Genomic DNA, 17893 nt, shown 5'->3' with positions numbered 1-17893 from the left:
TTATCCAATGAAAAATCCATATGCACGGGGATAAAGTGAGCCGACTTAGTCAGTCTATCAACAACAACCCAAATCGCATCCTTCTTACTTGCTGACAATGGCAGTCCGGACACAAAGTCCATTGTGACTCGATCCCATTTCCACTCGGGTATCATGATCGTCTAAAGTAATCCTGAAGGCACTTGATGTTCCGCTTTCACTTGTTGACATATTAAACATCTCGAAACAAAGTCGGAGATGTCTCGTTTCATACCATGCCACCAAAACCGACGTTTCAAATCGTTGTACATTTTTGTACTCCCCGGGTGAATTGACATTCGGCTACAATGGGCTTCGTTTAGAATCATCGAAATGAGTTCCGAATTCCTTGGAACACACAAACGACTTCTGAACCTCAAACAATCATCATCATCAATTTGAAACTCCGATTCCTTGTTCGGAACACACTCAGCCCGTTTTGCAACCAATTCATCATCGACTTTCTGAGCTTCATGAATTTGATGAATCAATAATTGTTTGGCTTTTAATTCAGCTACTAACACATTGTCGGGTAGAACAGACAAGTGTACATTCATCGCTCGCAAAGCAAACAGTGATTTCCGGCTTAAGGCGTCCGCAACCACATTAGCCTTTCCCGGGTGATAATTAATGATAAGCTCATAATCTTTCAACAACTCAAGCCAACGCCTTTGTCGCAGATTCAAGTCTCGCTGGGTCATCAAATATTTGAGACTTTTGTGATCCGAAAATACATGGCACTTCTTACCAAACAAATAATGTCGCCATATTTTCAAAGCAATTAAGATGGCGGCTAGTTCGAGATCATGGGTCGGATAATTTCTCTCGTGTGGCTTCAATTGTCTCGACGCATAGGCCACAACTCGACCTTCTTGCATCAATACGCAACCCAACCCAAGTAGGGATGCGTCACTATAAATGACAAACTCTTTGCCTGATTCGGGTTGCACTAAAATTGGAGCTTCAGTCAAATAAGTTTTCAGTTGATCGAAACTTTTCTGACATTTCTCCGTCCATTCGAACTTAACATCCTTTTGAAGTAGCTTCGTCATTGGTGTGGCTATCATCGAGAAACCTTTTACAAATCGTCGGTAATAACCGGCGAGCCCTAGGAAGCTCTGAACTTCAGTAATATTTCTTGGAGGCTTCTAGTTAAGTCTGGCTAAAATTTTGCTCGGGTCAACTCGAATACCCGATGAGGATACCACATGACCCAAGAAGCTAACCTCTCTTAACCAGAACTCACACTTACTGAACTTAGAATATAACTGCTTATCCCGCAAAATTTGCAACACTAATCTCAGGTGCTCTGCATGTTCGGTCTCATCTCTTGAATAGACCAAGATGTCATCAATGAACACAACTACGAACCGGTCCAAATACTGTCTGAAGATCCGATTCATCAAATCCATAAATACCGCAGGGGCATTAGTGAGCCCGAACGGCATCACTAAGAACTCGTAGTGACCGTACCTCGTTCTGAAAGCAGTTTTGGGTACGTCCGAATCTCGAATCCGCAACTGATAATAACCCGATCTCAAATCTATCAGGCGAAGAAGCATCCTCGCGGGCACGTATAGCATAAGCTCTAGTAGGTGCACGAGCCTCAGATCTGGTTGTAGCATCTCTAGATCCTCTCTGACCGCCACTAGCATTGTTCGTGTTTCTAGACGGTCTACCCCGAGCAGTAGTAGCACCTGGTTTCCCACTCTGACTTACATTTTGTTCAGGCAACCTTGGGCAATCCTTGATAAAGTGGTCAGCTGATCCACACTTATAGCAGGAGCGGTCAAGGAACCTACAGCTCCCCGAATGCCATTTACCACAATATTGACACTCCGTTCTGTCTCGACGTTCATTCCCAACACTGGCGACCGAAGTGCCTCGTGTACCCATAGGGGGTCGATCACGATCTCGTCTAAAAAGGCCCGAAGTGCCTCTAGACCGGCCCACATCATCTCGAAATTTCTTCGATGCCTGTTGAAGAGACTTTCCCGAGGATCTTTTACGAAACTCTCCAGTTCCCACATCAACTTTTGTTTTTCTTTTCTAAGCTCTTCGGCTTTACAGGCTCGCTCGACAAGTACTACGAACTCTCGTATTTCAAGAATGCCAACGAACATTTTTATATCTTCATTCAGCCCATCCTCGAAGCGTTTACACATGATAGCCTCGGACGAAACACATTCCCGAGCGTATCTACTAAGTCTAACAAATTTTCGCTCGTAATCGGTAACTGACATAGAACCTTGCTTAAGCTCAAGAAATTCCTTCCGTTTTTTATCAACAAATCTCTGACTGATATACTTTTTCCGAAACTCAGTTTGGAAAAACTCCCAAGTTACTTGCTCTCGGGGCACAACAGAAGTCAGAGTACTCCACCAATAGTAGGCAGAATCGCGTAGCAAGGAGATAGTACACTTTAGGCATTCATCGGGTGTACAAGATAGCTCATCGAGTACCCGGATAGTGTTGTCCAAACAAAATTCAGCTTGCTCGGCATCGTCGCTATCCGTAGCTTTAAATTCAGTAGCCCCATGTTTTCGGATTCTGTCAACTGGGGGCTTATTTGACCTTATTTGGTCAGTTACCGGAGGTATTGTTGGTGCGGGGTTGTATTAGTCGGGAATGGAGGTTGTGGAAAAGCCGTATTAGTTCGAATGTATTGGTTGAACCAATCATTCATCACGCTATAAAAAGCTTGCCTAGCCTCATCATTCGGGTTGCTAGCAATCGGTTGAGAGTCCGTCGGAGCTGTCCCTTGTGCGGGAGCAGGCGCCACACTCTCAAGATCATCAGCTACCGCTCGGTCGGGATCGGGATCCATTACTATAAATAAACACATTTTCAATTGTCAGAAATCACCACACTATCAAATAATCACAAAATGGCATGTATAGCTAGACCCAAACGTATTACGATAGTCCTAGAATCGACTAAACCGTGCTCTGATACCAATAAAATTGTAACACCCCGTGCCCGAGACTGTTGCCGGAGTCGAACACGAGGTGCTGACCGACTTAATTCATTTACTTGCACAGTTCATTTTAAAAATTTCCAGACAGCTGGCTAACTGTGTCGCTGTCACGTTAAAAATCATATCTTGAGTTCCACAACTCGAAAATCTATTTCGTGATTTTTCCCTGAAACTAAACTCATATATGCATCTACAATTTTTTTTCTATAATTTTTGGTCGGGCCAATTAGTACAGTTTATTAGTTAAATCTCCCATGTTACAGGGATCGACTACACTGACCTTCACACATTACGACTTGGATATCTCCCTGTACAGGGCTTCAATACTGATGCCGTTTGTTTCTATAGAAATTAGGCTCAAAGAAGAATCTATAAATATATTCCATGACTCCTAATTATCTCTGGTTAATTTATAATGAATTTCCAAAGTCGGAACAGGGAATCTAGAAACCGTTCTGGCCCTGTTTCACGAAAACCTAAATATCTCTTAACATACAACTCATATGACCGTTTCGTTTCTTCCATATGAAAGTGGATTCATCAAGGTTCATTTAAATAATTTATTAACTATTTAATTCCATTCCTACTATATTTAGTGATTTTTCACATCCACATCACTGCTGCTGTCAGCATCTGCCTTTAAGGTAGACTTTACCTATTTCATAGTTTCCATGATTCAATTAGCCCTTTTTTTTGCATACATAGCACAAAGTATAATCATGATTAACCATTCCAATGGCTAATCGTTTCCGAACATTTCCATACCTCTTAGTGATCAACATACAAAATGATTATAGTACTATGCTAAAAACGTATATAAGCCATTTTCGCATGGCTATCCAAATTTACACAAAATCCATGGGTACATGACCAACAACAAGAAGGGTAGTCCTATACATGCCATTTCAAAGTTCAACCAAAATTGTACCAAAAGGGGGCTTTGATAGTGTGGGAGACTTCGACTTCCAAAAATCCCGAGTCCGATAGCTGACGAGCCAAAATCTATAAAACAGAGAAACAAAGAAACGGAGTAAGCAATTTATGCTTAGTAAGTTTTGAGCAAGGGATTCTAGCACAACAAAAGTATAGCATTCATATAGCTAAACGGATAATTTCATATGCACAAATTCTCAATATCATACTTACTTCACATTACCAACCCTTATGTTCATACACAAAAGATCAACTTAGCCAAAGGCCGGTAGCTCATTTATCGACTGAGCGAATACAGATTTGTAAGGGATCAACTAATTCAAAGCACACACGAAACAAACCTCATCGCTGGGATTTTACGAGCGTATTAATTTAAATTTTTACAGCAAGATCGCTCATTCCCAAATCAAGCATCTTCGGGGTTTAGCCGGATATAACCACTCGCACAAGGCCTTCGGGTCTTAACCCGGATATGGTCACTAGCATAAATGCCTTCAGGACTTAGCCCAGATATAGTCGCTAGCACAAATGCCTTCGGATCTTAGTCCGGATGTAGTTGCTTAGCACAAAAGCCTTCGGGACTTAGCTCGGATATCATTCGAGTAACCATGCACATATATCAATAAGTCATGACACATTCATATTTCATTTTCATTACCAAAGCTCAAACACAAGACACTTATCACATTTACAATTTCGGCTCAATAGCCACATACTAGAGCATGATTTTGATTTACTTAAGACATAATCTAATCGAATCATAATTTAAGTCCCATTACTCGAAAACTTACCTCGGATGTTGTCGAACGATTCCGATGGCTATTCGACCACTTTTTCCTTCCCTTTATCGGATTTAGTTCCCCTTTGCTCTTGAGCTTAATTTAACAAATAAATTGATTTAATCATTTGAGCATCGAAAAGAGGAACTCAAGGTACTTGGCCCACATATATTCATTAGACATTAAAGTCACATATGTACGGAATCATGAATCAAACTCAACACATTAGTTAATACTCTCCTTAGCCGAATTTTCTAAGTCAAGATAAAGCCTTCAATATGCTTACCTATGGCCAAACAACACATCAACCTATGTACTCATTCATGTGGCCGATTATGCATGTCTATGTTGAGGCCAATTATATACTCAATACCACACACAAATGGCATACCTTTTACTAACTAATGCATTACATATTATAACTCAATACGCATCCATCATGTACTCCATAACCGAAACACCATCATATGTAAATATATACCTTGAGATATTGTATATGTCATACCAATACGTCATGTGCAAACATATATATATGTGCAAGAGCCGAATCTCAAAGTTGATTATAACTAAACATGAACATAAATCCAAAACACAAATCTTACCTACCATGCAATAAGCAAAAATCATACTTATGGATATACCATGGCCGAATACATCACAACACCATACCATTTCAATTTTGGTCATGGTTAAACAAAGAACTTAATGTCTTACTCAAAAATGCCAAAAAGAAAATCCAAGAGTCATCAATCCACCATCACATGTATCATTAACAAGCTTCATATTTAGCATGCAATAGCATTAACACAAAATCCACCTAGGCCGAATATCATCCCCATGACATAGCAAAGATTTGAACCATGGGCTAATTAGAACTCAAGCTAGCAACTAAAAACATGCATGAATCTCATGGCACAACCTCAAACATACCTTAATCTAGATACAAGTATGGCCAAACCTCCTCCTAATCCTCTTCCAAACCAAACATGAAGCAAGAACTCCTTCCTTCTTCCTTAGAATTTTCGGCCAAAAGAAATGAAAAAGGATGAACAAAATTTTTTTTCTTTTCTTCACTCACGGCAATGGGGGGGGAATACTCACACACATTCTTTTTTTTTGTTTTCTTCCTTCCATTTCTTATTAGTTTATTGCCCATGCTTCTTATTTTATTTTTCCATTAACACAACATGTTTCATGACATGTTTTGCCCATCATCCCTTGTCATGGACGGCCACTAGTACTTAAATGGGGGGAAATTGACATGCAAGTCCACCCCTTTGATTACATGCACTATTAGGCCACTTGCATTTGCCTAGCACATTTCTAAATTTTCTCACATAAGTCCTATCAATTAAATTCACATGCAATTAACTAAATCGAAGCTTAAAACTTTCACACATTTATATTCACATATTTTAGGCAATAATTATCACATTCAAATAAATTGGTGACTCAGTCTAGCGGTTCCGAGACCGCTTTCTGACTAGGGTCACTTTAGGGCTGTCACAACCTTTGTACAGGACTGAACTTAATGAGCATAAGATTCATAGTGTTGATCTTATTAAAGAAACAGAAGAAAAAGTGAACGTGATTCGCGATAGTTTAAAAGCAGCCTCAGATCATCAGAAATCCTACGTAGACATGAAAAGAAAAGATATTAAGTTTCCGATCAGGGATAGAGTGTTTCTAAAAATGCCACCGTGGAAGAAAATACTTTGATTTGGTCGTAAAGGCAAATTGAGTCCGAGATACATCGGACTACATTAGATTATCGAGCGACTTGGACCAGTTGCTTATCGGCTAGCATTACCATCTGGGTTGGAAAAGATTCACAATGTATTCCATGTATCGATGCTAAGAAGATACAGATTTTATCCTTTGCATGTTATTTCCCTATTAAGGTTTAGTCAGATTATCGTATAATAAATAACCGATCCGAATTCTAGCTCGTGAGATCAAAGAACTGAGAAATAAAAGAATTTCATTAGTGAAATTATTATGGCATCGACACGGGGTAGAAGAAGCTACATGGGAACCCAAAGATGCTTTGAGAAAGCAATATCCAAACCTTTTCACTGATAAGATTTTCGGGGACGAAAATCACTAAGGAGGAGAGTTGTAACAGCCTGATTTTAGCTAAATCGGAAAAATAGTTTCAGAACCACAAATTTGAGGTTTTAAAATTATTTTAAAATTATTTTTGGTGTTTATAGCATGTGAATATATATGTGTGAAAATTTCGTATGCTAATTTTATCGTTTAAGTGGTTAATTTGAAAAAAGGACCAAATCGCGTAAAATGCAAAAGTTGCATTCTACTTGTTTAAAGTGCTTATTGCCATGGCTTATTAAATGAAAGGTTCTTATGTTGTAATTAGACCATGGATAGTGGTAATGGACATAAATGGGCCTTAATTGGATGATATTAAATGTTATTAATCAATGTTAAAATAGTAAATTGGTTAATAAGTTAATATTAATAAAAACAATAAAAAGCTTATATTATCATCTCTTTCACCAAATTTAGGGAAAGCAAATAGCTATTGAAGCATTTTAGGGTTCGGTAACTTGGTAGCTTGATTAAGTATGTGCTTTGCTTGGCTTTTGATGATTTCTACATTTTTGTGATCGTTGCTCTACGTACTAGCTAGTCCATGCCTTAATTTTTGAAAGCGTTGATGATTTTGAAAGTTTCCATTGATGAATTCATGTGTTATTGAATGTTTGATGATGAAAAATGAGTATTTGTTGATAGATTATCATGTTTTGTAAAGTGATTTTTAGTGAAATTGCATAAAAGGTACTAATTTGTGAAAAGATGAAAATGTGTGGTTAAATGTGGGAACTGTTGATAAATATGGGCTGTTATGGAGCCTATAGAGATTCGGCTAGCATGTATTTGAAAGAAATTGTGTAATTTTGTGTATTTATGAAATAGGGACTAAATTGTAAAAATGTGTAACTATAGGGTATAAAGTGAAAAATGCCCAAATATGTGTTTGTGGACTAAATTGAATGTGTTGATGGATAACAGAGTTAATTTTAAATATATATAGATCAAGAACGAAAGAAAACAGATTTAGATCGGGGAAAATCAAAAGTTGACGAATAGTCGATTCCATTCGTTGATTCCAAATACAAGGTAATTTCATATGCAAATAAATGTCTTTAAATTTAATTATATGTATTTACTTGTCATTGAATTGTTATGAACATTGAAAGAGCAATTACGAGCAAGAATCGCTAGAGTTACGACATCTGAAAGTCCCGTACGAACCTTAGGAATAGTATAGAATACGAATGTCATGACATTAGGTTATCGAGATGTGATTACATATAAGACCATGTCAGGGACATTGGCATTGTATTGAGCTTATGTGTAAAACCATGTCTGAGACATTGGCATCGTTAATTGATTTCGTGTAAGACCCTGTCTGGGACAGTGGCATCGATATGTGATAACATGTAAGGCCATCTTTGGGATATGGCATTGTACGAGCTTATGTGATTTTAGAGTATCCTTAATGATTCCGAACGGTTCAACGGGCAAAGTCAAGTTGAGAAAGAATATGTAAATAAGCTAAGTGACTTAGGTACATACAAAATTCATACAAGTATTGAAATGGGGAAATCTTTGATAAACTTGATTAAGAAATTGAAAATATGTTCAATGGAAAGGCTTTTGAATTTGAATGATATTAGCCATGTTAAACATATTTGAATTGAAATGCATATGTTCATGAGATAGCTTTATTTGTATATGCTTACTAAGCTTTTAAAGCTTACTTTGTATATTCTTTCTATGTTTTATAGATTATCAAAGCTAGGTGAGACTCAGGTGTCATCGGGAGACGTCATCATGCTATCGATCATCTCGTTGGTACTTTTGGAGCTTTGTATTTATGGTATATGGCATGTATAGGCTAATGTCATTTTGGTATGTTTTGATTTATAATGTTAGCCATGAGATTTGTCTTGTAAATGATGATGTGTATGCCATTTGAGTTGGTTTGATTTATATGTTGGCAAGTGATATATGTGATGTTTATAAGTTACCATTTGTTTTGGCATGTTTTCCATGGTTGTTAGTATGGTTAAGTGGTTGGTCATTTGGTTAGTTATTAGTTGATATATTAATGCTTGAGAAATGGTATATTTTGGTATGATTTATAGATGATGGATTAGTATGTTTGAGAAGCATGAATTGGTTGATAGAAAGGTGAGAAAATTTCATTTAGGAAATATGTAAGTTGTGATGATTTTGGCTTAGTAATTTGGTATGTTTTGAATAAGGATTTGAGTATTTGAAATGGTTGTGGATAGATGGCATGATATGTGAATGGAATACATGTTTTGGTTGCTAAAATATGTATTGAAATGGTATCATATGGGTTACTTGGTGTACATGAGAGAAGGGTGGAAAATTGGCTTTTCAAATGGCCTATTTTTGCCCACACGGGCAGAGAAATGGGCGTGTGTCTCAGCTGTGTGTGACAGACAGTCATATTACACGGCCAAGTGTCCCTTAGAGTACCCTTCGAATTAAAGTCAGTATACCCTACAATTTTGACATAGCCTAGACACATGAGCGTGTCTACTAGTCCTGTGTGGCACACGGGCTGGCACATGGGCGTGTGATCGGCCGTGTAACCCAAGTCAGTAGCCCCTTAGATCTCACATGGCCTGGCACACGGGCTTGTCCTCGGCCGTGTGGTACAAGTTAGTATGTATGCCCTATTTTCAACGGTCTGTGACACGGGCGTGTCTGGTGTCCGTGTGAGGTATACGGCCTGTTCACATGGGCGTGTGGCCCTAAATTAAAGAAAATTTTCTATGTTTTCCAAAGTTTGCATATGTTATTGGTTTAGGCCCGAACCACTTCTAAGTATGTTTTAAGATCTCGTAGAACATTAGAAGGGATGATGTGAATGATTTGATTGCATTTCGATTATGAATGCTTAAATGTATGTGAATAATGTGTATTATCCGGTAATGCCTCGAAATCCTATTCCGATGACGAATGGTGTTACACATTCCCCATGTCTTTTTCAGCTCCATCTCCGCTTGCATAGTCAGTATCTTTCATCCATGTCTCAAAGATAGCATCTGGGAACTCAGGAACAAAAGTATTAGAGATATCCTTATAAGTATTTCGAATTGACTCATCTCTAATTTTTGCATATTTCCGGTAAGTTTGTTGTTGATTGTGCATAAACTTGCACATATCCATCATAATTGACAACTCCAATTTCTTTGAAGCACTTGTAGAAGTCAGTATTGGAGTTGTAGATTCAGGTTCAACACTTAGCTTGACTGTTTCTTTTCCTGGCTCAACCTCTGGTTCAGGGGTTGTAGATCCTTCAACTGGTTTAGGACTGTTCGGTTCCTTGTCAGATTCTTCTTCTTCAGTGTCTGTAACTGAATTAGCTTCAGTTTTAGTTTCCTTTGTTGACTCCTTGGTATCTGGCTCAGTTGACTCTTCTTGCTCACCTTGATTTAGCTCAAGCACCTTCTCTACTAACCTTTCAAGATCATGATTTGCAATGCACCCTTGAACATATTACCCCTTCAGATTTACTTGTGTTTTAACATGGGCCCTTAAGCAAAGTGAAGTGATTAATGATGGAAAATAAGAACTTCGTATCTTCTTTTTAGCACAATGATGAATCTCTTTGAGAATAATTTTCCCAACATTAATGGACTTTTCTATCAAAATTGCATATAACAAGAGCATAGGTTCCATCGAGATGGTGGAACTATGTCAGATAGGTGTAAAACTGTAACAAATGAAATAAAACCATACCTTTGCTACTGGTTTTAGGTATTCTCTTCGACAAGAATGGCTCCCATACTTTCTTATAATCCATTGGGGTCTTGAATTTGTTACAACATCAAGCACTAGTTGAAGAAAATCCCAATTGATATTGTTCATAAGAGGGTAGTACTCATCTTCTTCAACATCAGGTAAGTTAAACAAATCATTGATGGACTTAGAAGTAAGAGGTACCTTTTTCTTTCGAACGATGACCTTAGTAGCATCTTGCATAGTCAAACTAGCATAGAATTCTACAACTACTTCATCATCGGAAAGTGAACAAGTATCACAAAATAGGTCCCACTTGAGAGCATTGATTTTCTTTCTAATTGGTATAGGAACAACCATCAAATCATGACTCTTCAAGTTAAAACCTTTTTCTGGCATCATAGGTTGATGCTTGAAGATTGAATCAAATCTCTATTTCACTTCTTCATCGATCAAAATCGGGTTTTTAAGAGTAGTATTTGAAGATCTAGTTCTTTTGCGAGACATGGTATCTTTTCTTGAGAATTTGGCAAATTTTCTACACAAGAGGGAAAAGAGAAATTAGCAAGGTGGGTAAGGACTTGATACAATGAAAATCTTGCGCGACAAGGATGGTTTTGTGGCAATGATAGCTTACGACAGTAACGGTAGTGCGCAACGGCGACGTTGGTGCTTCGGCAATCTTCTTGCGGCGGCTATAGGTGACTTCAGCAAAAGGGAAGCGAGACTGGGGTTTCTTTTGGGATTTTAGGCTAGTGGCACAAGAGAGATATTTAGGGATTTTTAGGGTTAAGAAATTGCTTTGAGAGATATGAAAAATAGTAGAATGAAAAGGAGTTTATATAGAGAAGAATTAGGGCAACATGTAGCGAAAATTTAGCTACATTAGGGTTACTTGGGCGGCAAGTAATGGGAGTGGCGATAGAGTATGGGTTTTTCCCTCCTTTTTGCTGTCTTGGGCCTCAAACTCAGACTATATTTATGAACTTACTCAAGAAAAGAAACTGATTAGTACTTGGGCCAAATTTGACCCTTTTTATTACCATAAAAATTTAAAATTTAAACAAAATAAATGAAACTTAAAAATTTTAAATCTTAATTAGAAAATTACTTCTTAACAAATTGCATTAAATTAATTCCCAGGGAAGGTTAGAGGGGTCACAGCGGTCCCGCTTAAGTTTCAATCTCCTTAGATAGAATTAATTAAATGTAATAAATTAAGAAAATAAGTTCTTATTATTTATTTATTTACAAAACGAGTTCATGAAAAATCAAGGGTTTGTTAATTTGAACGAGGATTCAACATGCTCAACTTCACCATCCCAGTAGTGTTTGAGACATTGACCATTAACTTTAAATGTACCTCTGTAATTGTCGTATAATTCAATGGCTCCATAAGGATAAACTCGGTAGATGGTATAGGATCCTTTCCATTGGGATTTAAGCTTCCCAGGAAATAACTTCAACCTTGAATTAAACAACAAAACCTTCTGACCTTCTTTAAACTCGCGAGGGTTTATATGACTATCATGCCATCTCTTTGATCTTTCTTTACACATTTTGGCATTCTCATAGGAAAACAACCTCAAATCTTCCAACTCATCAAGATGTAACATCCTTCTCTCACCGGGTTGCTTAAGATCAAAGTTCAACTGCTTCAAAGCCCAGTGAGCTCTATTCTCCAACTCTAATGGCAAATGACATGCCTTTCCAAAGACTAACCGATAAGGAGTTATTCTTAAAAGTGTCTTAAATGTTGTTTGATAGGCCCATAATGCATCATCGAGCCTTCGTTTAATATGCCATTAGAAAACAATATGAGGAGTTAAAGGGGAATATGTATGTGAATGAGACTGTATAATATGCTTCTGATTCTGAATTCTAGGTACATGGCCGGTATAAAGATGGGTTGTCTGAGTTATGCTAAGCTGGCGTATAATATATGCCCATGTGTTAAGTTAGTGTACTAAGTCTATCTACGTTTTATATATGCCATTGGGCGTATTATAACTATTGTGTGTAAATCCCTTTGAAACATTCAGTTGTCCCGTAAGTAATAAATATTATGTTTTCTCTTTGTAAATCACTAATTTTGTATGAACTTACTCCGTTACCTTTTCCTTCTTAAGCTTGCTAACTGAAGGAAAACTTTGTTTGAAGGACGCCATAGTACTGCTGCTATTTTGAGCTGCTTGTTTTGTTCTTCATCATGCATGACTCTTGGGGGTGGCGTATTAATGTATTTTGAAAGCAATCTATATAAAGTACTTCCATTTTGACAAAACTATTTTGACAAGATATCTATTAAGTATCAATGCTTGATTTGAATCATTACATTCTATGTAATGAAGTTATTATATTTGAACTTATATGCCAAAAGGCTTGAGTATTATTTTTTAAAACTGTTAATGATTCCATTCAAACTTTAGTAAAGCAACAACTTTCATATGTTTGATATCCCAAACTAGTAAAATTTTATAAAGCTTCTGCCAAAATGCTTTGAAGTTAGGTTGATTTTAAGTAGTGGCACACCATATTTGAATCCAAATTTTGGGTTGGGTTTGGTGTGTTACAAGTTTGATATTAGAGCCAAGGTTGAGTTTATTCTCATAAAACCGAAGGCTATTGGTTTGCCCCATCATGCATAATACTCTTCTAGTTTAGTCCTTGTATTTCAAACTAATCTAAATTTTCTTATAGTGTTGATAATGATGTTTGAAGGATCCAGAAAAGCAAAAAATCATCCCACCTTGCCACCTTATCATGTCTAGCTGGTTGACGTAAAATTTATTTTTCTCTAAATACTAAACTAAAAACTAAAAAAAAATGTCATCCAAAAGGTAAAATTATTGTTATTAAAATTTTATTTATCAGTCTTCTAAAAATTCCAGCTGAATCTCATGATTTTATTTATTTTTAATTACGTCAGCTAACTAATTTAACTTTTTAACTATGTTAATGATTTGAAAAATTATAACATTAATAAAATCAAGTCATGCGAAATTAAAATACAAGAGTATCCAATTTAATTTAATAAAAGATAAAAAGTAAACCTATAAAAACTAGATTTCATTCAGAACACATGTGAATCGAGATCAGTCCAAATAGACAGACATTAATCTATAGAATCAACAGAAAAAAATTATAATATTCTTGGCTTAAATTTTTTATAACAAAATAAATATCTATTATGAAAAATATAACTTGATTTTCCTAGTGGTGAAGCCGCCCAAAATTTTTCCACAATGCTCCGCTAAAGAAGCTTCATTTTCTTCAACTTGGAAAATTATTCGTATCGTCCACGATATCTTTATAGTCTAACCCTATAAATAAGTCATTGTATTTCTCTTCTCCTTTTGCTGATCTCTAATATCCATAAATCTCCATTGAATGAATTTTTATAGCTTTTTAGCCAACAACACGTTCTTCCAACCATCTTCTTCTTCATAAGTACTGCTTTCACTGTTGTTTCCATACATGGAAAATTGTCAAATGTTTTTCCCTATTTCTTCATCCCCATCAGAAGCAAACATGGCACCTAATAGTTGTCAAGCTTTTAACAGTTTTCATGGGCATAGCTCAAATGGGTTGTTGTTGGATTGGAAGAGTAGCAGTAGTAGAAGTGCAGAAAACTGCTTCATCCAGAAACCAGAAATTGAAAAAACTGATAATCAGATGATGAAATCATCATCAGTTGGTAAACAAAAGGAAAAGAAGAAGAGGAAACAAAGATATGCGTTTGAAACGAGGAGTCAAGTTGATGTACTTGATGATGGATATCGTTGGAGGAAATATGGGCAAAAAGCTGTTAAGGACAACAAATTCCCAAGGTTTGTTTTCAATTTATTATATATATCCTGATTAGCTTAGCTCCCTAGCTATCTTTGTTCCTTAGGAACCATTGCAAACATGAGTTGCTTTGTTAAAATTATTATAGACTCCTTTATAATATAAGTTGTATTGCATTTTCCCTTTCCTTAAAAAAAAAAAGGAAATTAATCCTATCAAAGAGTAAGCTGGTCTTTTTGTTAAAAATTACATTTATTTTTAATTTTAAAAATTGGTTCTTATACATCAAAATGAGGTAAACCTGGAACGTCATGTGTAATTACCCGATTATTTTGTCAGCCACACTATTTTTTAACTGTAAAAATGTTATTTTTTTAATAGAAATGATCAATTTTTTTATTTGATCTAACGTATAATGATTAATTTACTTATTTTTTAAGAAAAAAAAAAAATAATTTAACTCTCGATATAAGGACCTCTATGATATTTTTATCAAATTGCTGGTATATTTACTGTATACTTTCTTTATACTTAAAAAACTATTTCAAACATGTATGCACTGCCCCTTTCACTGCATGGATGCAAAAGAGTTTCTATAAAATGATGCATGCACAGCAACCTCCCAACCCTTTAATATCTCCCAAATTTTCTTTGAAGATTAGAAGAATATTCTAAAGCCTCCATGAACCCATCATTGCTTTTTTTTATTATTAATTTTCAGATTTTTCAAAGAATCATTCAAAGAAAAAAAAAAGATCTTTCAGATATAAGCCAACAACCTTAATAAATAAGTGCAGTACGTTAGGTGGCTTTATTGTATAATGATTTAGAAAAACATTGGTGGACAGTCTATGATTCCCTTTATATTTTAAAGGTTAAAAGAATTTCATCACAACTGCTTTACCGGATAACTTGGATTTTACTTGGATTTTTCATCAACAATATGTACCCATATTTTACTTCAGGGTTTAAGGTTTTTTTCCCAAAAAGATTGAGGTTTATAATTTAGGTTTAAAGCTAAATAATTTTTTATAGTAAAAATAGTAACTGATTGTTCAAATAATAGCCTAATAAGTTTAAACGGTAATAGTATATTAGCCAGTGAGATTAAAGATAAGTGTTTGGATTCAAACGGATTAAAAATAATAGTGAAATACTATTAAGTACATTAATATGAAAATACATATATAATGATGAATTATTTTTACATATTTATATGTAAAATTTAAAAACAAACTATTCTATCAAAATATTAATAGACATTATTTTACATTAATGCCTTGTTTAGTTACTAGTGTAATAAAATAAGGGAAAACACTTATTTATGCATATGTATTATAATAGTTAGACATAAAATAAAGAGTAATTAGTATAAATTTAAACTTGAAATTGGAAAGATTAGTAAAAACTTTTCTAAAAAATAAGATCTCTTCAAGTAAGTAAAAATTTTCCCTTTCCTTTATTAAAAATGAACCTTAAAAGTGACAAAATATTACCAATTGAATTATTTTATTACTAACACATATACTAAAACATATGTAGAAAAAAATTCACCCATCAAACATAGTATAAATGGAGCTCATTGAAGCGTTGTGGCTCCAGCTCACTCAATAATGGTGCAATGAGATTTTCCATAAATTTTGCACTGCACTGGTGCATTCCGAACAGCTCTGTGGTGTAATTGGTATAAAATAAGCACTAAAACTCACTGGAATGGAGTCAACTAGCCATTGAAAAAGGTCTAACATTTTCCATGCAAATAAATCACCACAATGTTCCTCTTAAATCTAACAGACAAAAAGTCAGACAATTTGGTCTTAGAAATACTAATAGGATCTCAATCTAATTAATTATGTAACTGAGGTTTTAAACTCTTGTATCTGATCTAACACCACAAATTTTGCATGCAACAGAAGCTACTATCGGTGCACACATCAAGGATGCAACGTAAAGAAGCAAGTCCAACGTCTAACCAAAGATGAAAGTGTGGTTGTGACGACTTATGAAGGCATGCACACTCATCCCAGTCACAAACCTACTGATAACTTTGAACACATCTTGAATCAGATGCATATCTATAAACCCTTTTGAAAGCAATCATACATATACGCCCACCCACGTCAGGATATGAATCTCCAACATTTATAACTGTTTCTTTTTATTCTTAGACTACAGTCTCGTTGTAAAAACAAAAAACAATATTTTTATTTTTAAGTTGTTTTGGTTTTTTCTACTCTTATACTACACATGGGAGGGCAATTCAAACTTGAAATATTACTTGGGAGTTTGTATGTGATATTCTTATTGATGATGACATATTATAAAAAGTGAATTATTTGAATTTAATTATTTTTAAAACCTTTTAATTCTCTATACTATTTATAATTTTTTTTATTCATTTGGTGTCACTCACAAAGGTCTCAATTAAGACAATTATTTTAATATCACTTCATATTTAAAATAAATTATATTATTTGAAATATTTAAGTCTTTTTATTTAAAAAAATAAAAAATGTATTGATGGGATTTGAATTCATGCTAAATATATTAGCAAAATTTTCAATTTACCACTCACCTAAAGTTTTATCCTAACAATTTTCTTATTTAATTTTATTATGCACACATTATTATCTCCATAAAGCCTATATCTATATTTATTCAGTTGGTGTCACCCACAACCTGGTCTCAAAGTTAGGGAAATTACTCTAAAGTCCCTTCACAATTTATTATTTATTGTATGTTATTTTGAAACACAAATTCATGTTCTAAATACGTGATTTTCACAAGCCTACATGTGTGACAGAGTTTCTATATTAATAATGTTGTTGATTGAGATGATATCACAAATTAGCTCGACCCAAGTTATGATCGATGATAACACCATGATAAATATATTTTTTTCCATTTAATATTCTTAATCGGATGTTCTCATATGTTTAAATTTTGTTTTACTTACCATTTAATCTATTTTTTTATTTTAATATAATACATATTTCATGTGTATCTATACCATTATTTAAGCCCCTGACTGAGTTGGTGTCATAAGTCAATCAAGCACCAACTTGGTTAGGAAAATTATGGAAATATCCTTTTATAATTAAAATGAGTTATATTATTTGAGAGCAACTTAATCTTTTTATTTAAAAAAACCAATAAAAACATGTTCACACCAATTGGATTGATAAAACCTCAAATTTATAACTTAACCAAAACTTTATTTCGATGTATTTTATATATTTTTATTTTAATATGCACAATTTATTATCTCATTCAATTATATATATATATTAATAATGTTGTTAATTGATTATCTCCTTCCATACGCATACATGTATAATAAAATTCTAGTATACCTTAATTTGATTCTTATGAAATTATACATTATTAAGATATCAAATATAAATGCATTAAAAGTAGAAATATTGGACATTATGTAATTAAAATATTATTAAAGATATAATCATCACACTTCGGCGATATGCATTTCCACTCCTTCCCTTCGTTTGATGGTAGATCCACTCAAATTTTAGTGTGGTTTAACTTAGAGACAACAAATACATAATTAGACAACAATTTAAAGAAGGCAAAAAATAAA

The 17893-nt window shown here is 34.8% G+C and overlaps 1 protein-coding gene across 1 annotated transcript; it reads left to right on the top strand.

The window, feature by feature from the left end:
• Positions 1 to 13663: 13663 nt before the first annotated feature.
• On the top strand, positions 13664 to 16647 carry LOC107936268 (probable WRKY transcription factor 75). Its single transcript, XM_016868961.2, has 2 exons — positions 13664 to 14339; positions 16212 to 16647. The coding sequence occupies exons 1-2, from the start codon at positions 13987 to 13989 to the stop codon at positions 16387 to 16389; spliced, it is 531 nt and encodes a 176-aa protein (XP_016724450.1). The 5' UTR covers positions 13664 to 13986; the 3' UTR covers positions 16390 to 16647.
• Positions 16648 to 17893: the final 1246 nt, after the last annotated feature.

Source organism: Gossypium hirsutum, chromosome A09 (genome assembly GCF_007990345.1).
Source record: "Gossypium hirsutum isolate 1008001.06 chromosome A09, Gossypium_hirsutum_v2.1, whole genome shotgun sequence".
Taxonomy (NCBI): Eukaryota; Viridiplantae; Streptophyta; class Magnoliopsida; order Malvales; family Malvaceae; genus Gossypium; species Gossypium hirsutum.
The sequence above is the reverse complement of the archived record's forward strand: the minus strand, read 5'-3'. Positions and strand labels throughout refer to the sequence as shown.